Below are 18,259 nucleotides of genomic sequence, written 5' to 3' on the forward strand. Positions count from 1 at the left end.
AAATATCTTTGTGCTCCTTTGCAGTCATTCACATTATTTTGTAATGTCATGCTTGTTTTTACAATCCTTTTCAAGCCCCATCTGGTTTCATGGAGCAAGTGGTTTCTTTAGTAGCTCACTGTAAAAGTTACTTTTTTTTTTTTAAATGTTCAAATCTGTTATGGAAACTTTGTAATATGACTCAATGGAAGATACAAGGCTCACTACAATGTTGTAACATGTTCATATAGTAGATACAAGGCACACTACAATGTTGTACCATGTTTTTATGGTAAATACAAGGTACACTACAATGTTGTACCATATTCATATGGTAGATACAAGGTACACTACAGTGTTGTACCATGTTCATATGGTAGCTACAAGGTACATTACAATGTTATACTGTGTTCATGTGGTGTATATAAGATGCACCTCAATGTTGTACTATGTTCACCAGGTAGATACAAGGTACACTACAATGTTGTACTGTGTTCATGTGTTGGATACGAGGCACACTACAGTGTTGTACTGTGTTCACATGGTGGATACAAGGCACACTACAGTGCTGTACTGTGTTCATGTGGCATGCATCTATATTGTCTAAGTGAGAGTGCCTTGAGACTAAATGTGTGCTGTCCTTTAAAATGCATTTCAGTCCACCTCTGGAGGTATGAAGGAGGCTATCCAGCCCTCACGGAGGTCATGAATAAACTCAAAGAAAACCAGGTAACAATTTTGGGGGAAAAATTTATTTATAGATAATAGATATGCTTGTGTAGTCTAATGATACAGGGTGTATTCACACAGAACTTCATGAAGACACAGTTATCAGCTTCTGTTAGTAAACCATTTAGTTTTCATAGTAGAAATTTCATCATATCAGCTCTTAAAATTGTATGTAAGCATGAAATTTCCAGGTTTAATGCTATCAAAATCACAGTTCCTCCATGAACATTGAAATTGACGAGACAAGACCCTAACACTGGCCAAGCTGCATGGTGGACACAGCCCTAGATTACAATTAGAAACTGTCAGCCTCATACATTGTTTTCAGTTTTTCAATTTTTGTTTGTTTGTCGGAGACAGTCTCATATAGCTCAGGCCAGCCTCAAACTCCTTATGTACCCAGGGATGGCCTTAAGTTCCTGATTCTCCGGCCTTCCCAAACTCCAGGATCGTAGGTGTGTGCCACTGTCCCTGGTGTATGTGCTACTGTGGATCAAACCCCAGCTCAGTAGTTTAGAGGGCTTGTTGCTCTTGTGGAAGACCGAGGTTTGATTCCAACACCCACAGTTCTAGGGGGTCTGATGCCCTCTTCTGACCTCCATGGGTGCCAGGGATATGCATGGTGTACATATATTCATGCAAACAAACATTCATACACATGAAATAAAATAAATCCTTGAAAAAAAAATCCGGATACATTAGGAAGTGAAAAGGAATGCTGTATTCATTATTTCAGTGCAATAGATAAAAAATAAGATGGTCTTACTTATAACCATATCCTGTGGAATTGAGTTGTTACTAAAGTATATTTATATATGTAAGTATCCAAAGATTTCACGAGCATATTTTTTTTTTTTCACCCAAAGGAATTTGTAAATTTCCGTAAGGCCAGAAGCGACATGCTTCTCTCCAGGAAGAATCAGCTGCTATTGGAGTTCAGTTTCTGGAATGAGCCAGTGCCGAGATCAGGACCTAATATATATGAACTCAGGTCCTATCAACTCCGAGTAAGTAGCTAATACAGGCAGTGTTCCTGATAGAGACAGTAAAACAGAAGTGAACATTTTGTTACCTGTGTCTAGCATCTTACATGTATTTTGCAAGGGTGGTGGCAGTGATTGGAAACAGGGTCTGGCCTTGGCTGTCTAGCCCAGGCTGGCCTTGAACTTGAGCTCCTGCAGTAGTCTCCTGAGTGCTGGGATTACAGACATCCAGCACCTCATCTGCCTTATATTTTGATTAGACTTGTTTTTCCCAATCTAGTCTTTTTTTGTTTTACTTTTTTTTCTCTCTCTCTCCTCCTTTTTCTCCTAAGTTCTTTTGTATTTATGGCATTATGTACGTTTGTTATTTGATGTTTTTCCAAGTAATTTTTTTGAGGGTGGCTTCAAACTTAGTATGTAGCCAGGGTTAGCCCTGAACTCTTGGTCCCCCTGCTTCTACCTCCAGAGCACTGGGATCACAGGTGTGCACCACCATATACATAAAAATAAATTTTAAAAAATTAAAAATTGTGAGCCGGGTGGCGGTGGCGCAGGCCTTTAATCCCAGCACTCGGGAGGCAGAGCCAGGCGGATCTCTGTGAGTTCGAGGCCAGCCTGGTCTACAGAGCAAGATCCAGGACAGGCACCAGAATTACACAGGGAAACCCTGTCTCAAAAAAACCAAAAACAAACAAACAAACAAACAAAAACCCCAGAGCTCTGTGCAAGTCAGGTAAACACTCCGTCAACTGAACTACGTTACATTCCTAGCCCCCAATAACATTTTGTTTGAGGAAACACCTCGAGTGCAGAACCAGGCACAATGTACAGCAATTACACTTGCTGAACCAAGAGTGCCTAATAAACACTGAGTTTTGCACAAATTATACAGCACTGTCTGTGTGAGAAGGAGAGTGAGCCAGGCCTGGTGGCGATTGCCTTAAATTCCAGCACTTGGGAGGCCAAGGCAGGCAAGTCTCTGAGTTCAAAGCCACCCTGGTCTATATAGCAAGTTCCAGGATAGCCATGGCTACATAGAGAAATCTTATCTCAAAAAAGCAACAAAAAGAACTGAATAAAAAGTGGGAATGCGGGCTGGAGAGATGGCTCAGGAGTTAAGAGCACTGGCTGTTCTTCCAGAGGTCCTGAGTTCAATTCCCAATAACCACATGGTGGCTCATAACCATCTATAACAGGATCTGATGCCCTCTTCTGACATGCAGGTATACATGCAGAGCACTCATATATAAAATATAAACAAATTAAATTTTAAAAAAAAAGTGGGAATGCTTTTTTCTTTTTTACAACTTTCTAAACGTGTCCCTTGTGTGTACTAAAAAGAATGACCTAGCTATACCCCATTTTTACTGATTGTGCATACAATAGAAAACATGGTTAATCACTTCCATTAACCACCTTCTTTGTATACACATCCTTCGCCCTTGCCAGCCTCCAGTGGCAGCAGCATTACAAGGTGTCCATCTCTGTGATATAATGATTGCCCCTGTGCTGGGGGAGGTGGAGAGAGGTCCTTCAGTGCATCAGAGGAGGGCCCGACAATGGTTCCATCACCATCCGGGGGTGACTTAGTCTTAGAGTACATGTGGGTTGTTTCCTCATAGGACCCCGTAAACTGCTACAATGATGGCAGAGGAGCCCTGCAAATGATCACAGGTTTGTTCCTGTTCTGTATTTTCATAGCACTAACCAAACTCTAAATTCCCTTTCAGCCAGGGACAATGATCGAATGGGGCAATTACTGGTAAGTACGTTATTATGCTGAGTTTGTCAATCCCATGAATTATTTTAAGCCATGCCAGGAATGGTTTTTGTTTTGCCTTTTTGAGACAATCTCATATCCCAGCCTACCTTCAGACTCACTGCATAACCAAGACAGGCCTTGAACTCCTGATCCTTGTGCCTCTACCTCCCAAGTTCCTGGACTTCCAGATGTGTGCTGCCACATCTGGCTCATACTGTAAATGCTTAGGTTAAAAAAAACCCTTAAATGCCTTGACTTAATGCTGCATTTTTCACAGCCTCTCACTACGTTGCCAGGATAGTCTTGAATGCCTGGGCTTAAATGCTCTTCCTGCCTCCTCCTCCAAAGAAACTGGAAGTGCAGACACACACACCACATTCCTTTTTTTTTTTTGTTTTTTTTTTTTCCTTTCCTTTCTTTTTTTTGTTTTTTTTTTTTTTTTTTTTTTTTCTTGAGGGAAGGCGGTTTTTGGGGAAGATTTGTTTTGTTTTTTGGTTTTTTTTTTTTTTTTTTTTCAAGACAAGAGTTTCTCTGTGAAGCTTTGGAGCCTGTCCTGGAACTCAGTCTGTAGCCCAGGCTGGCCTCGAACTCACAGAGATCCACCTGGCTCTGCCTCCCGAGTGCTGGGATTACAGGCGTGTGCCACCACCAGCCAGTATCACCATCCTTTTTTTAAGGTTTGTTTTTCTTTTGTGTGTCTGGGCATCTTGTCTACATGTATGTCTATGCACTACATGTATGCATGCAGTACCCACAGAGTCCAAAAGAGAGTGTTGGATCCTCTGGAACTGGAGTTACAGGTGTTTGTTACCCACCATGTGAGTGCTGGGAACCAAACTTGGTCCTCTGGAAGACCGGCAAGTGCTCTTAGCTACAGAGCCGTCTCTCTAACCTCTGCCCGATCTGTCTTCTGTAGTTGTCTTTTTACTACGTTTTTGTTTGTTATTGGGAGGGCATGGTGCCTGCGGAAGCCAGAGGACAGCTTCCTGGAGTTGCCTCTTTCCTTCTGCCGTATGAATCCCAAGGATGAAACGCAGGTCGTCAGGTGTGGCTGCAAGTGCCTTTAACCCCTGAGTCATCTTGCTGGCCCCTGGTTTCAATGGCTTTGTCTTATGTTTTTATGAAAAAATTCAAACATGTACAAAACTAGACAGAACAATATAACGGATCCCCCATTCTATACTTATTTCTAAGCTTCCATAATAATTTTTTAAGTAATTTTTATTTTAATTTCATGTTCTTTCATGTTTTGCCTGCATATATGTCTGTGTGAAGGTGTCAGATCCCCTGAAACTGGAGTTACAGGCACTTATGAGCTGCCATGTTGGTGCTGGGAATTGAACTCAGATCCTCTAGAAGAGCAGCCAGTGTTCTTTACCAATGAGCCAACTCTCCAGCCCTGCTTCCATGATTATTAACACAAGCCAAGCATCACATGTAATCCCACCACTTAGTAGGCTAACGTGGGACAGTCACAAGACCTAGGAAGACCCTGTCTCAAAAAACAAAACAAACAACAAACAAAAACGCATACACAAAAATAAATCATTAACACATGGCCAATCATGTTTAGGTCGAACTCTTCCACTTAAGACTCTTAGGAATTACCAAGAGCACATGCTGTTTAATCTATAACCATTTCAGCATACATCCTTTCGAAGGGGCTTGCAAACAAAGTCCCAGTACTGTGTGACACTCTTCTGTATACTTCTTCAGGGGTATCTCCTCAGGGATCTGGGGTTTGTTTACTAACAGAACAGCTGGGGTTGATGATGCAGCTCTTTTTCTTTCTGTAGTTTGAGTAGCAAAGTACCAATGCAAGCTAAAACAGACCAAGTAGGAAGGTTGACAGTTCTCTCTGAAAACTGGTACCTTAAGCCTTATGTTGTGTGTCTGTAGTCCTACTCAGGGAGGTCGAAGCAGGAGGATTGCCACAGGTTAGATGCCAGCCTGAGATACAATGGAAGATGTTGTCTTCATATAGTCTTGCCGAACCCTGGTGGTGCACACCTTTGATCCCAACACTCAGGAGGCAGAGACAGGTGGATCTCTGTGAATTCAAGACGAACTTGGTCCACAGAGTGAATTCCAGAACAGGCTCCAAGGTTACACAGAGAAATCCTGTCTTGAAAAAACAAAACAGCCGGGCGGTGGTGGCGCACACCTTTAATCCCAGCACTCGGGAGGCAGAGCCAGGCGGATCTCTGTGAGTTCGAGGCCAGCCTGGGCTACCAAGTGAGTCCCAGGAAAGGCGCAAAGCTACACAGAGAAACCCTGTCTCGAAAAACCGAAAAACCAAAAAAAAAAAAAAAAAAAAAAAAAAAAAAAAAAAAAAAAAAAAAAAAAAAAAAAAAAAGGAGAAAAAAAAAGGAGAAAAAACAAAACAAACAAACAAAAAAAGTGTGGTCTTGGTACATGGATAAGCCTATAGACCAGTGGTACAGAACTGAAGGACTAGAAATTAACACTTGATGGCATTTATGAGCAGGTTCTTTTTGACAAATATGTCAAGGTAAATCTCCCTACAGTGAGGGAAGATAATTATTTAATCAGGAAAACTGGGTATATGAAAAAAAAAGTTTACACTCCTGGCTTACATTGTGTAAAAAATATAAACCAACTCAAGGGGCTGGAGAGATGGCTCAGCAGTTAAGAGCATTATTTGCTGCTCTTGTAGAGTAGGGTTGAGGTTCTTTGGTTTTGTGTTTTTCTGAGACAGTTTCTCTGTGTAGCCCTGGCTGTCCTGGAACTCACTTTGTAGACCAGGCTGGCCTTGAACTCAAAAGATCCGCCTGCCTCTGCCTCTGAATCCTGGGATTAAAGGCATGCTCCGACAACCCAGCATCAGGTTGGGTTTTTAACAACCATAGAAGTTCATAACCATTTGTAACTCCAATTTCAGGGGACTCTGACGCCCTCTATTGGCCTCCAAGGGTACTGCATACACACAGTGCACATACATACATGCAGGTAGACAGACACTCATAAACATAAAATAAAAATAAACATTTCTTTAAATGTAAGAACTGAAGCGTTAAAAAAGCCCAGGGAAAATCTTTGTTAGTCTGAACTAGCAAAAGTTCTTAGGTTCAGTATAAAAGCTCAATCTAGCTAGATGTGGTAGTACACACTGTGCTCCCAGCACTGGGGAGGTAGAGGCAGGAAGATCAGGAGATCAAGGCTATCCCCAGCCACATAGCAAGTTTGAAACCAGACTGGGTTACTGAGACCCTGCCTCAAACAAATAAAAAAGAAATACATGTTTGATTATATGCTATGATAGGTACCATTTTATCAAGGGGTTTTTGTTCATGTTTCTGAGCTGTTTGTGTTAGCTTATAGCAGTTTAGCTGTTCATACAACTGGGATGTTACTAATGAATATTTTTTCACAGTGACTATAATCCACAGGATATGTTGAGGTTACTCAGCTCTTTTCAACGTTTTCTATAGCTAGTTCAGCATTTAATTTGTATTTTGGCATGTAGGTAACTATTAAGATGGTGGTCTCCTCCGCAGCACACATTTCTGATTAATACCAGGCTACGGCAAGTATATTTCCTTTGCCTTCCATAACTGAATTAGAAAACTCCAGAATGAAATTAATCATCCAGAATATTTTATCACTGTCAATGAAAACCTCTTTTCCTCCTCCTGAGCAGTTACAGCGCACAGTTCAGTTGATTTCCTTAATTCGAGATAATTGATCACATTTGTAATTTTTATGACCATATCCGTATAATTTGTGGGTAACCCATGGTGGATTCACAACAGAGGAACCTAGAGGCCTTGGTGGGGTCACACTTGGGGTACTCCGTGCACATGAATGAGAGTGGAGGTGTACAAATTGGTCTTCAGCAAGCTGGCCTCATCACTAACCGGACAGGTTGCTTCCCTGTTTCTGAGCCCTGTTAAGGTGTTAGAATTGAGTCTGTGAAGTTTCCCTTCAGTAAGAGAACACATCGGTCAGGCCAGCTGGAGAATCTTACTCCTTACTGGGCATAGTGGTGCACACCTGTGGCCCTAGCATTTGGCAAGCTGAGGCAAGATCATGATTTCAAGGCTAGCCTGGGCTAACATAGTAGGCCCTATCCCAAAAATCTAAAGCATCCCATAAGGGTTATTTTTCTCACTGTAGATGTTCATAGCTTATTTTTCAAGTTCTGGTCATTTAAATAAATGAGGGTGAATCGATCTCCCCAAATTTCATCAGCGCTAAGCCTTTCATGTGCCTGAGAAGGAGTAACACTGATTTCCTGGGTAGTTCATGGTAAAGAAACCCTTGATACACCCCAGCTTTGCTCTCCTGGTGAGATGGGAACCCTACATCATTTGAAGCCCTGCCTTCATTTTTATTTGGGATGATAGAAAATTAATTTTGAGAAAAATTCATTTTTAAACATTTTCAAGATTTCAGGTGCTCTCACTGAATGTGAAAACAGAGTCCCTGGTGCCAGTAGAAAAAGATGTTTAAGGATTTTTTTTGCTTTTGTTTTTGTTTTGTTTTGTTTTTTGAGACAAGGTTTCTCTGTGTAACAGCTCTGGCAGTCCTGGAACTCGATTTGTAGACCAGGCTGGCCTCGAACTCACAGAGATCCACCTGCCTCTGCCTCTCAAATGCTGGGATCAAAGGTGTGTGCCACCACTGCCAGGCCTGTTTTTACCGATTTTAAATGTGTATGTGTGTATGCACACACACATGCATGCTTCTATGGAGATCAGCAGTGATCAGAGTCCTGGAAGTTGTGGATGTAGGTGGTCACGAGCTGTCTGGGGAATTGAACCTGGGTCCTCTAGAAGACCAGCAAATACTCTCAACACTGAGCTCTCTCTCCAGAACCAGATGCCCATTTTAAACCACTTCAATCATGATTCCATGCTGTGTGTATCAAGAGCACACGTATATACACACCCTCCACACATATGACCACCACCTCTGGCTTTCACAGTCTTCCTGCCCATCTTCTGAATAGATCCCTAAGTTTTTGTGTGTTTATAGGACTGAACACTCCAAAACCCATTGTTCTCTGCATGTGGACCAGTTGTGGGTCTCTGTGTTAACTGCCATCTACAAGAAAAGCTCCAATGAAGATTGAGTGATGTACTGATCTATGGGTCTGGCAATTAGTCATTTTATTACTCTGTCCATTTAACAGAATAATAGTAGCAGGTTGTCCCCTAGGGCATATAACGTGTTTATTCTCAGTTCTTGGCCTCATTAATGGTGTCCGGTATGGATTCCACCTCATGGAATAGGCCTTAAATCCAACCAAAAAATAGTTGGTTTCCCCAATAACATTAGTGCTGCCATTGCACCGGTGGGCATATCTTTTTTTAAATTTATTTATTTATTTTTCTATTATCAGCTTGATACAGTATAAATTCTTACCTTAATAGTGAAATGTTTCATTGAGGCTTGCTCAATAATTGAATAAAACCAAAACCTATTCTAAGCCACAGTCATCCTAGGGTCCCCCCTGCTATATAGCCTCCCTGGGTCTGTGGGTTGCAGTCTGATTGTTCTTTGCTTTATATCTAGAATCCACTTATGAGTGAGTATATACCATGTTTGTCCTGGGTTTGGGTTACCTTACTCAGGATGATTTTTTTTCTAGTTCCATCCATTTGCCGGTGGGCATATCTTGTGAGGAAAGTTACTGTAGACTGCCAAGTTCACAGCCATGAAGCCGTTCCTTTTAAGTTAACAGCTCTCCTCCCCTTCCAGTTTATATCAAGAATCAGAAGTATAAATTTAAATTTAGTAATAAGCAGAAGTGCCACCATATATCTTTATTTGCTGTTTTTATTCTGGAAAGTCATAATTAAATATTTTCTACTTCTCACAAAAATAATTAGAAGGCTGAGGCAAGAAAATCACGAGTCTGGGGTCATCTGGCCTACATAGTAAATTCTAAGCTTAGCCTGGGGTACAGAATGAGATCTTAACTTCCTCCAAAATTAAATAAAATAAAAACTTGATTGTATTTAATGATTTGATACGTGTTCGAAGAAAACAGTTTTCATTCCCACCAGCTGGCTCCGAGTGGAGGAAATGCAGTCTGAGTCTTTGCTTCGATGGGAAAGGGTCTCATCCCATAGCGTGGCTGGCCTGGACTCGCTGTGCAGCCCAGGCTGGTCTCTGACTTACGGCAGATCCCCCTCCCTCGGTCCTTGCCTTCCAAGTGCTGGGATCCCAGGCGTGCATCCGCGTCCCCGAGCGCCGGCCGACTCTCCTTAACCATCGGAACACTGCTTTTCTCTCACAGGGCTCGAGCCATTCGCTTTAGACAGGACAGTAACGAGGCAGTTGGGGGATTCTTCTCTCAAATTGGGCAGCTATATATGGTGCATCATCTTTGGGGTATGTGTATTTTTCCTTCTTTTGTGACTTACTGGGATTGAATTCCTTACTAACGAAGTTGTGATACACAGTGGGGTAAATCTAGACTCAGTAACCTTAAACCCTATAGCAAACGCAAATGTCACAGGTGGATGGTAAATGCTGGGCTTTCTAGAACAAAAAAAAAAAAAAAAAAAAAAAAAAAAAAAAAAGACCATCAGCAAGAGGCCAGTGGATCGCCGGCTTATAAACTGGCAACAAGTCGGCCTCAAGTCAGATGTGTGGGCACGGCTATAATCCCAGCACTCTGGAGGCTGAGAGAGGAGAATTGAGAGTTCACTACCAGCAAGGGCTGCATGGAACCAGACCAGCCTTGAACTATAAAGCAAGCCAGGGTCAAAAGGGGGGGGGGGGCTGTTGGGGAGGTTACTGAGCATTGGAAGGGGGAAATGGGAGGATGGTTATAATTACATTTCATTACTTGCATGTATGTAAATACAAATTAAAACTGGAAAAACAACAACCAGAGTCTAGAGAGATGGCGCAGCAATGAAGAACTCACTTTTTTTTTTTTTTTTTTTTTTTGGAGCTGAGGACTGAACCCAGCTGAGGACTGAACCCAGGGCCTTGCGCTAGCAAGCACTCTACCACTGAGCTAAATCCCCAACCCAAACTCGCTATTCTTCCAGAGAACCCCGGGTTCAGTACCTCCGGCTCTAGGGGATCTGCTGCTCCCCTGGCCTCTGCAGGCACCCGCCGTCGCATGGCATACATCACATTAACATACATACCTACACTTAAATAAATTAAAAATAAACAAGGGTGTGGCTGGGTAGTAGGACGGACTACGCATGTGCAAAGTCCTGGATTCAATCTTCATCAGGAAAAAAAAAAAATCCCCACAAATAGTGCAGACTAGTTACATTGTAGCAGAGCTGCGGGGAAGCCAAGCTTCAGTGGTTACATTGAGGCAAAAAAGATAACTTCTTATGTAGTCTTCATTCCTCCCCTCCCCTCCCCACGCCCAGAAACCCTTGCGCAGCCAGGGCTCTTCTGCTCAATTGAACTTACCTGTAGCATCTAAGAAGCTGAAAGCCCGCACTAATGATAAATTATAGCAGTAACCCTCTTCATAGCACCTCTGGTCAGCCATGTCCTCAGCGGTGCTTTGCCTGGTGAGCTGAGATTCGACTCCACAAAGCATCAGAGTTTTCAAGTGTATAGAGTTCACAAACAAATGTCAAAATCCAGCAACAACAAAAAATGTGTCCTCCTGGTGAAAGGACTCACTGGTTAACAGCACTGAGGGCTCTTGCAGAGGACTCAGTTTACTTCCCAGCATCCAGTGACTTACAATCACCTGTAACCCCAGTTCCAGAGGATCTGTGGCTCTCTTCTGGCCTCCATGCCATGCACAGAGTACACATACATAATACATGCATTCATGCCTGCATATATATGTATATATTATATATAGGCAAAACACACACATTAAATCATTTTTTTAAATCAAAACAAAAAACATGTGTTCTGCCCTATTGTGTTGCATAATAATCCCAGCGTTTGGGAGACAGAGGCAGAAGGATTGTGAGTCTGAGGCCGTTGTTTATCTGATCTGAAGGTTCCTGATCATAGATGTAGTCTGTTATTGAAGACGCTTCCTTGCTTTCTTAAAGACATCATGTGCTTACCGGATTATAAAACCCTGAGAGCAGACCGCTTCGCTCCTCCCAGAAGCCCTCACACTGACTTCTCTCAGTCCATGCTTGCTACTTCCCAAGTCAGTTCCTGAGTGACCAAAGTAGTGTCAGAGAAGGAGACAGGCACCTGAATGGCTGTACTCCTGGAATGTGGGGATTGTGTCTGATGCGGATCTCTTTCCCTGTGCTCATGTTTAAGCTTATAAAGATCTTCAGACCAGGGAGGACATACGGAGTGCAGCGTGGCAGAAACATGGCTGGGAGGAACTGGTGTACTACACGGGTGAGCTGCTCATGACCCCTTACAGCGTCCTGCTTTGACTCTGCATTGAGAAAAACGCAGACAAGGCTAACAAGGCATGAGATAGACCAATTTTTTTTCCCCTTTAAATACTAACTTGACTTTGTTTCAAATTAAGAATCTTGATTCTGCCCGGCAGTGGTGGCACACACCTTTAATCCTAGCACTTGGGAGGCAGAGGCAGGCGGATCTCTGTGAGTTCGAGGCCAGCCTGGTCTATAGAGCGAGTTCCAGGACAGGCTCCAAAATTACACAAAGAAACCCTGTCTCAAAAAGCCAAAAGAAAAAAAATTTTTTTGATTCTTTAACTCGGCATGGTGGCTCATGACTATGTTCTAGCTCTTTGGGAGGTTGATATAGGAGGATCAAAAGTGGAGGGCCAGGCTAGGCTACAGAGTTAGACCCTGTCTGAAAAAAAGCAAAAGGGGGCCAGAAAGATGGCCCAGAATAAGAGCACTGGATGCTCTTCCAGAGGACCTGGGTCCAATTCCTAGCACCCTCATAGTGGCTCACAACCACATGTAACTCCAGGTCTAGAGAATCCAATGCCTTTTTCTGGCCTCCATGGGCATAATGCATATTGACATATATGCAGACAAAACACCCATACACATATAATTAATAAACAAAATTATTTCTTAGAGCAGAAAGACAGACAAAATCAGAATATTGATTCTTGCTGGGCAGTGGTGGCGGTTCTGGGACAGCCAGGACTACACACAGAGAAATCCTGTCTGGAAAACAAACAAACAAACAAAAAAACACTATTGTATCACCTAGTAGAGTTTTCAGACATGTGGATAGCTTAATTTCTTTTAATTTAATTATTTTATTCCTTTGCTGTCCTAGAACTTGCTATGTAGAACAGACTGGTCTCAAACTCACAGAGATCCACCTGCCTCTGCTTCCCAAGTGCTAGGATCAAAGACATGCACCGCCATGCTGGACTAGCTTAACTTTTTAAAATATTAATTTTTTTTTTTTGTTCTCTAAAACTTACAATTTTTTCCTAAACTTTTTTTTTCATTAAAACCATCACTTCCCGCCGGGCGTTGGTGGCGCACGCCTTTAATCCCAGCACTCGGGAGGCAGAGCCAGGCGGATCTCTGTGAGTTCGAGGCCAGCCTGGGCTACCAAGTGAGTTCCAGGAAAGGCGCAAAGCTACACAGAGAAACCCTGTCTCGAAAAACCAAAAAAAAAAAAAAAAAAAAAAACCATCACTTCCCAAAAATAATTTAATACATTAATTAAAAAGAATATATTTGCAAATAGGTAGGGTGGCACACACATTTGGAAGGCTAAGGCTAAAAGAATGCTCTGGGGTGGACTGGACTCTAGAGTAACAAATAGCAGTAATAATAATGACAGTGATTATAAATTTCGGGCTGAGGATATAGCTTTGAGCCACAGCACTAAAAGTTGAGATCAATTATAAAGTTAATTTTTGGTTGGTTGGTTGTTTTCCCAGACAGGGTCTCCACTATGTAGCCCTGGCTGTCCTGGAACTCACTATGTAGACCAGGCTAGCCTCAAACTCATAGAGATTGGCATAAAGTTCAATTTGATGGGTATTTAGCTGCATACTAAGAAGATGAGAGAGCAACCTAGGAAGTAGAAATAGCTTGCTTGTCTTTTAGTTAAAAAAAAAAAAAAAAAAAAAAATCACACAATTGAGCCAGGCCTGTTCCAGGAAGGGCAGGCAGGAAGGTCCCAGTTAAAAGTCTTCCTTGGCTACATGGAGAGTGGAAGCCAGTCATAAAAGAAACAAAATCTGCCAGGCGGTGGTGGCGCACGCCTTTAATTCCAGCACTCGGGAGGCAGAGCCAGGCGGATCTCTGTGAGTTCGAGGCCAGCCTGGGCTACCAAGTGAGTTCCAGGAAAGGAGCAAAGCTACACAGAGAAACCCTGTCTGGAAAAACCAAAAAAAAAAAAAAAGAAAAAGAAGCAAAATCCTGTAATTGCATGTAATTCAGTGTTTTATTCTTTTGTTATTTTGATACAGTCTCTCTGTGTTTGGGGGGGTCCTTCCTGCCTCAGCCTCCCATACACTGGGATTACAGATGAGAGCCGCCATGCCTGCTTGTAATTTCCTCTTAAACTTCTCATTAGTTTCCAGAATATGTCTTAGTCCACAGAAATGGTTGGGTTTTTTGTTTTTGTTTTTGTTTTGTTTTGTTTTTCGAGACAGGGTTTCTCTGTGTAGCTTTCCTGGAACGCATTCTGTAGCCCAGGCTGGCCTCGAACTCACAGAGATCCGCCTGCCTCTGTCTCCCGGGTGCTGGGATTAAAGGTGTGTGCCACCACGACCCATCAGTTTTTACAAATTTTTTAAAATGAACAAAAAAATTTTTTCATTTATTTCCATACTTAACTGTTGTTATGTTGGGGGGGCAGGGGCCCACCACAAAGCACACCTGTGGATAACAGTGGGCAGTTTGTGGGAGTCCGTTCTCTCCTTCCCCCTTGTAGCCTCCAGGGATTGAACTCAGGTCGTCAGGCTTGGTGACAGGTGCCTTTACCCCCTGGGCCCTCTCACTTTCCTTTCGATGGGATACATTTAGATCCAGTATTATTTGGATTTTTGTTTGTTTGTTTTGGTTTAAAGGACTTTTTGAGAAAGTGCTATTTTTCACAGCCAAGACTTGGCTAATTTCCCCTCAAGCCGCTCTCCAGGTTGTACTCTCTCAGTTTCAGTGACACCCTAGTCGGTGCTGTCACCGATTTCTGCCCGGGTACCCAGTCCCTTTCCTCGCACTCCCCTGCTTCCTAGCAGCCTGTGTTTCTGGTCTGCGCAGGCGCCTTGTTAATGTGTCCTTACCCACTGCCTTCAGAAAGGGCCATGAAGTAACCTGCACCTTGCTTTCAGTCCCGCTTATTCAGGAAATGGAGTCCAGAATCATGATCCCGCTCAAGACCTCACCCCTCCAGTGAAGCTTCCACGTGCCTACACGGATTTCCGGGATGAATACATGTCATGAATTCGTTTCAGCCATTCATCAAGTGAAAAAAAGAAACCGAGGTGTAAACTGCTGTACATAGCTTGTGAGATCTCTTTTCTTTAAAATTTGCATAATCACGAAGGGAAATCGGGGATCGGACTACGAGAGCATCACTCTGACACAGCTCTGCTTACCAAACCTAAGCCTCTAGCCCTTCAGGAAGACATGATTGTTTGAAGCTGGGGGTGGTAGCTTGCACTCAGGGAGCTGAGGCAGGAGAATTATAATAAGTCCTAGGTCAATCTGGGCTACACAGAGAGTTTCAGGCAAGCTTGGACCCCAGGGCTTCCATAGTCAGACCCTGTCTCAAAAACCAAATTTAAAATTCGAAACCTCTCTGAGTAAAATTCTAGCTCTGAAAAAGAATCAGCTTTTGCTTTCTTTAAAAAAAAAAAAAAAAAAAAAAAATCTGTTTTATGTTTACAGATTTCTACAAATTTCTTTCCTTCGGGAAGAAATACAAATTATGTTGTTTCCCGAGCAAATTTTCTGAGTCTCAAACTAGGAACAAATTATGAGTGTACCCAATGGCTGAAAAGGTTCTGATTTTGTGACTTTTGGTCAGTCAAGGAGGGCTGAGCAGTGTACCACCCTGAACTGGAAGGGTGGTCACGGGGCACCTGCCCAGTAATTCGGGCTCCACCAGGCACTGGGTCCTGAGGGGTTGACATGAACCAGTGCCCCACATGCGATTTGGTAATAAACACCTCAGATAGCTCTAATTTTATTTGTAATATTTTTCTATAAAACAAGTAGCTCTTGAAAAAAGAGGTTTTATTTTGTAAGCCACCATCTGTGACCTCTGACCTCTGGTTCTATTTTGGTAAGCGCACAGCAGACACTTCCAAGATCTTGTATGAAGGGCAGTGCACGTTGGGTCTAAGTTGACATAAAGCTTCATATTCTGTCTGTCTCCGTTTGGTTTTGTTTTTTAACGTAGTGTGCCAATTTTGTGGCTGCAGTCCTGTGAAAGTCCCACTGAACTGAAGAATTATGTCTGCCCTGCAAACTGATATGTGTAAAATAAAGTATGACTAAATCTCCTATCAGATGCCTAATTTTTTACATGCGAATGGTTTTCTCCAAGAACATAGAAAAGTAAATAAAATCCACTTAATTTTCACATTTTGCATGATTGAAACCTTTTTTGTTTTGTTTTGTTTTTGTTGTTTGGTTGTTTTGAGACAGGGTTTCTCTGTGTAGCCCTGGCCTTCCTGGATCTTGCTCTGTAGACCAGGCTGGTCTTGAACTCACAGAGATCCGCCTGCCTCTGGGACTAAAGGCGTGCGCCACCACACCCAGCTGTTTGTCTCTTTGTTGGTTTGGTTTTTTGGAAACAGAGTCTCACTCTATAGCCCATGCTGGCCCAGGATGTTCAGAATCCTCTGGCCTTTCCTTCCCCAAGTACTGGAATTATATACATGAGCTACCACACTCTAAAAAAAAAAAAAACTCATTTTTACACTAGCGATCCATCTCTCTCATCCTCGGGGTGAGGACAATCTGCTGTCTTCCTCTGAGTTTTGAGGAAAATTACAATTTTTAAATTTTTTTGTAACTCTTACTGTAATTACACTTTGTGTGTGTGAGAGAGTGTGTGTGTGTGTGTGTGTGTGAGAGAGAGAGAGAGAGAGAGAGAGAGAGAGAGAGAGAGAGAGAGAGAGAGAGAGAGAGAATGTGTGTTCATGGGTACACAGCCTGTGGAGGTCAGAAGACAACTTTTGGAGTTGGTCCCCTCCTTCCACCACTTGGGTCCCTATGGTGGTATATTCTCCTCCCCAGGCAAGTATGTCTCTAAGAAAGGGAGAGAGACCCCCAGAACAGCAGCAGTGAGAGAGATTCCAGAGATATTTGGAGCCACCTTAGTGATGGCAGAGATAGGAGGGGTTTTTGCCTCTACAGCCTCAGAATCTTTTGTTTGCTTGTGGGTTTTGTTTTGTTTTTCTTCCCCGAGACAGGGGCTCTCTATGTAGCCCCGGCTGTCCTGAAACTCACTCTGTAGACTAGGCTAGCCTCAAATTCACCTGCCACTGCCTCCGGAGTGCAGGGATTAAAGGCGTGCGCCACCACCGCCTGGCAGCCGTCAGAATCTTAATGGTCAGTTTCATCCGGACAAGTGAGTGACCTGTCCACAGGTCACATGAGTTCTGTTCACATCCTCCAAAGTGTTTTCCCATCTCTCCTCATGCAGTTCCCCCAAGCCTGAGGTCAGCAGAACAGGAACCACTGTCTTCAACAGAAAGATTTGCTCACTCGCTCCTGACTGCCACCAGGTCACACCCGGAGCTGGAACCCTTCCCCAGCATTCTCTATCTAATGCATTACCAACGTTAACAATTTACCTAAGCCAGGCGTTCCCACCCTGACCTAATACTTAGTAACACTGGCCACAGCCTTAACCTATTAATACAGCAGGTGAAATCTTACTCCCTAAGGTTCTAAGACCTACTTGGTGCAAAATTGTGTGAAGATAACAAGCCTGTGCGACCACAACCTGGTGTTCTGTGGTGCTGGGGATGGACCCCTCCGGCTTCCTGCATGCCAGGCAAGCACGCTACCAACTGCGTTCCTCCAACTCTTCACCCTTTAAAAAAATAATTTATCTGTGTGAGTCTGTCTATGAGCGCACGTGCTGTGACATGTGTAAGGAGACCAGAGAACAACTTGCAGGAGTATTCTCTCCTTCCACCATGTGGGTCCTGGGGGCAAACTCAGGTTGTCAGGTCATCAGGGTTGACAGCCAGAACCTTGACTTGCTGAGCCTTTACACCTCACCACCCTTTCCTCATTTTTGTTTGTTGGTTTTGTTTTGTTGTTTTTCTGTGTAGCCCTGGCTGCCCCAGAACTCACTCTGTAGGCCAAGCTGGCCTCAAACTCAGAGATCTGCCTGCCTCTGCCTCCGGAGTGCTAGGATTAAAGGAGGTCACCACCACCACCACCACCTGGCCCATTCCTTCTTTTTTTTTTTTTTTTTTTTTTTTTGTTTTGTTTTGTTTTGTTTTTTTGTTTTTTGTTTTTCGAGACAGGGTTTCTCTGTGTAGCTTTGTGCCTCTCCTGGAACTCACCCTGTAGCCCAGGCTGGCCTCGAACTCACAGAGATCCACCTGGCTCTGCCTCCTGAGTGCTGGGATTAAAGGCGTGCGCCGCCGCCTCCGCCGCCGCCGCCGCCGCCGCCCGGCCCATTCCTTCTTTTTAATATTTTATGTGTATGTGTGCCTGAGTATAGGTATGTGCACTATGTATATATGGGTGCCCTCAGAGGCCAGCTACGAGGGCTTGTATTGCTTCAGCCAGGACAAACTTCAACCCCTTAACTTTCTCTGGTTTTACAAAACAGTTTCCATAGATTGAAAAGTGGCACCCCCAAACAGGAGCTGTATCATGCTGCTACCACTCGGGGAACCCACCCTCCTCTATCTACCCGTAGATGCCGCCTGTGGGAGACGTAATCTCTGGCTGCTTCCAGC

General features: G+C 43.3%; 1 protein-coding gene across 1 annotated transcript in view; it reads left to right on the top strand.

Annotated features, from left to right (window-relative positions):
• The window catches only part of Nipsnap2 (nipsnap homolog 2), a 32,065-nt gene extending 16,227 nt beyond the window's left edge, over positions 1 to 15,838 (top strand). Inside the window, exons 5-10 of the mRNA XM_028870179.2 lie at positions 638 to 708; positions 1,575 to 1,715; positions 3,422 to 3,453; positions 9,719 to 9,813; positions 11,692 to 11,775; positions 14,660 to 15,838. Of these exons, the coding sequence (XP_028726012.1) occupies positions 638 to 708; positions 1,575 to 1,715; positions 3,422 to 3,453; positions 9,719 to 9,813; positions 11,692 to 11,775; positions 14,660 to 14,724 (488 nt within the window). The 3' untranslated portion in view covers positions 14,725 to 15,838. The remainder of the gene's footprint in view (positions 1 to 637; positions 709 to 1,574; positions 1,716 to 3,421; positions 3,454 to 9,718; positions 9,814 to 11,691; positions 11,776 to 14,659) is intronic.
• Positions 15,839 to 18,259: the final 2,421 nt, after the last annotated feature.

This window comes from Peromyscus leucopus, chromosome 23 (genome assembly GCF_004664715.2).
Source record: "Peromyscus leucopus breed LL Stock chromosome 23, UCI_PerLeu_2.1, whole genome shotgun sequence".
NCBI classification, from domain to species: Eukaryota; Metazoa; Chordata; class Mammalia; order Rodentia; family Cricetidae; genus Peromyscus; species Peromyscus leucopus.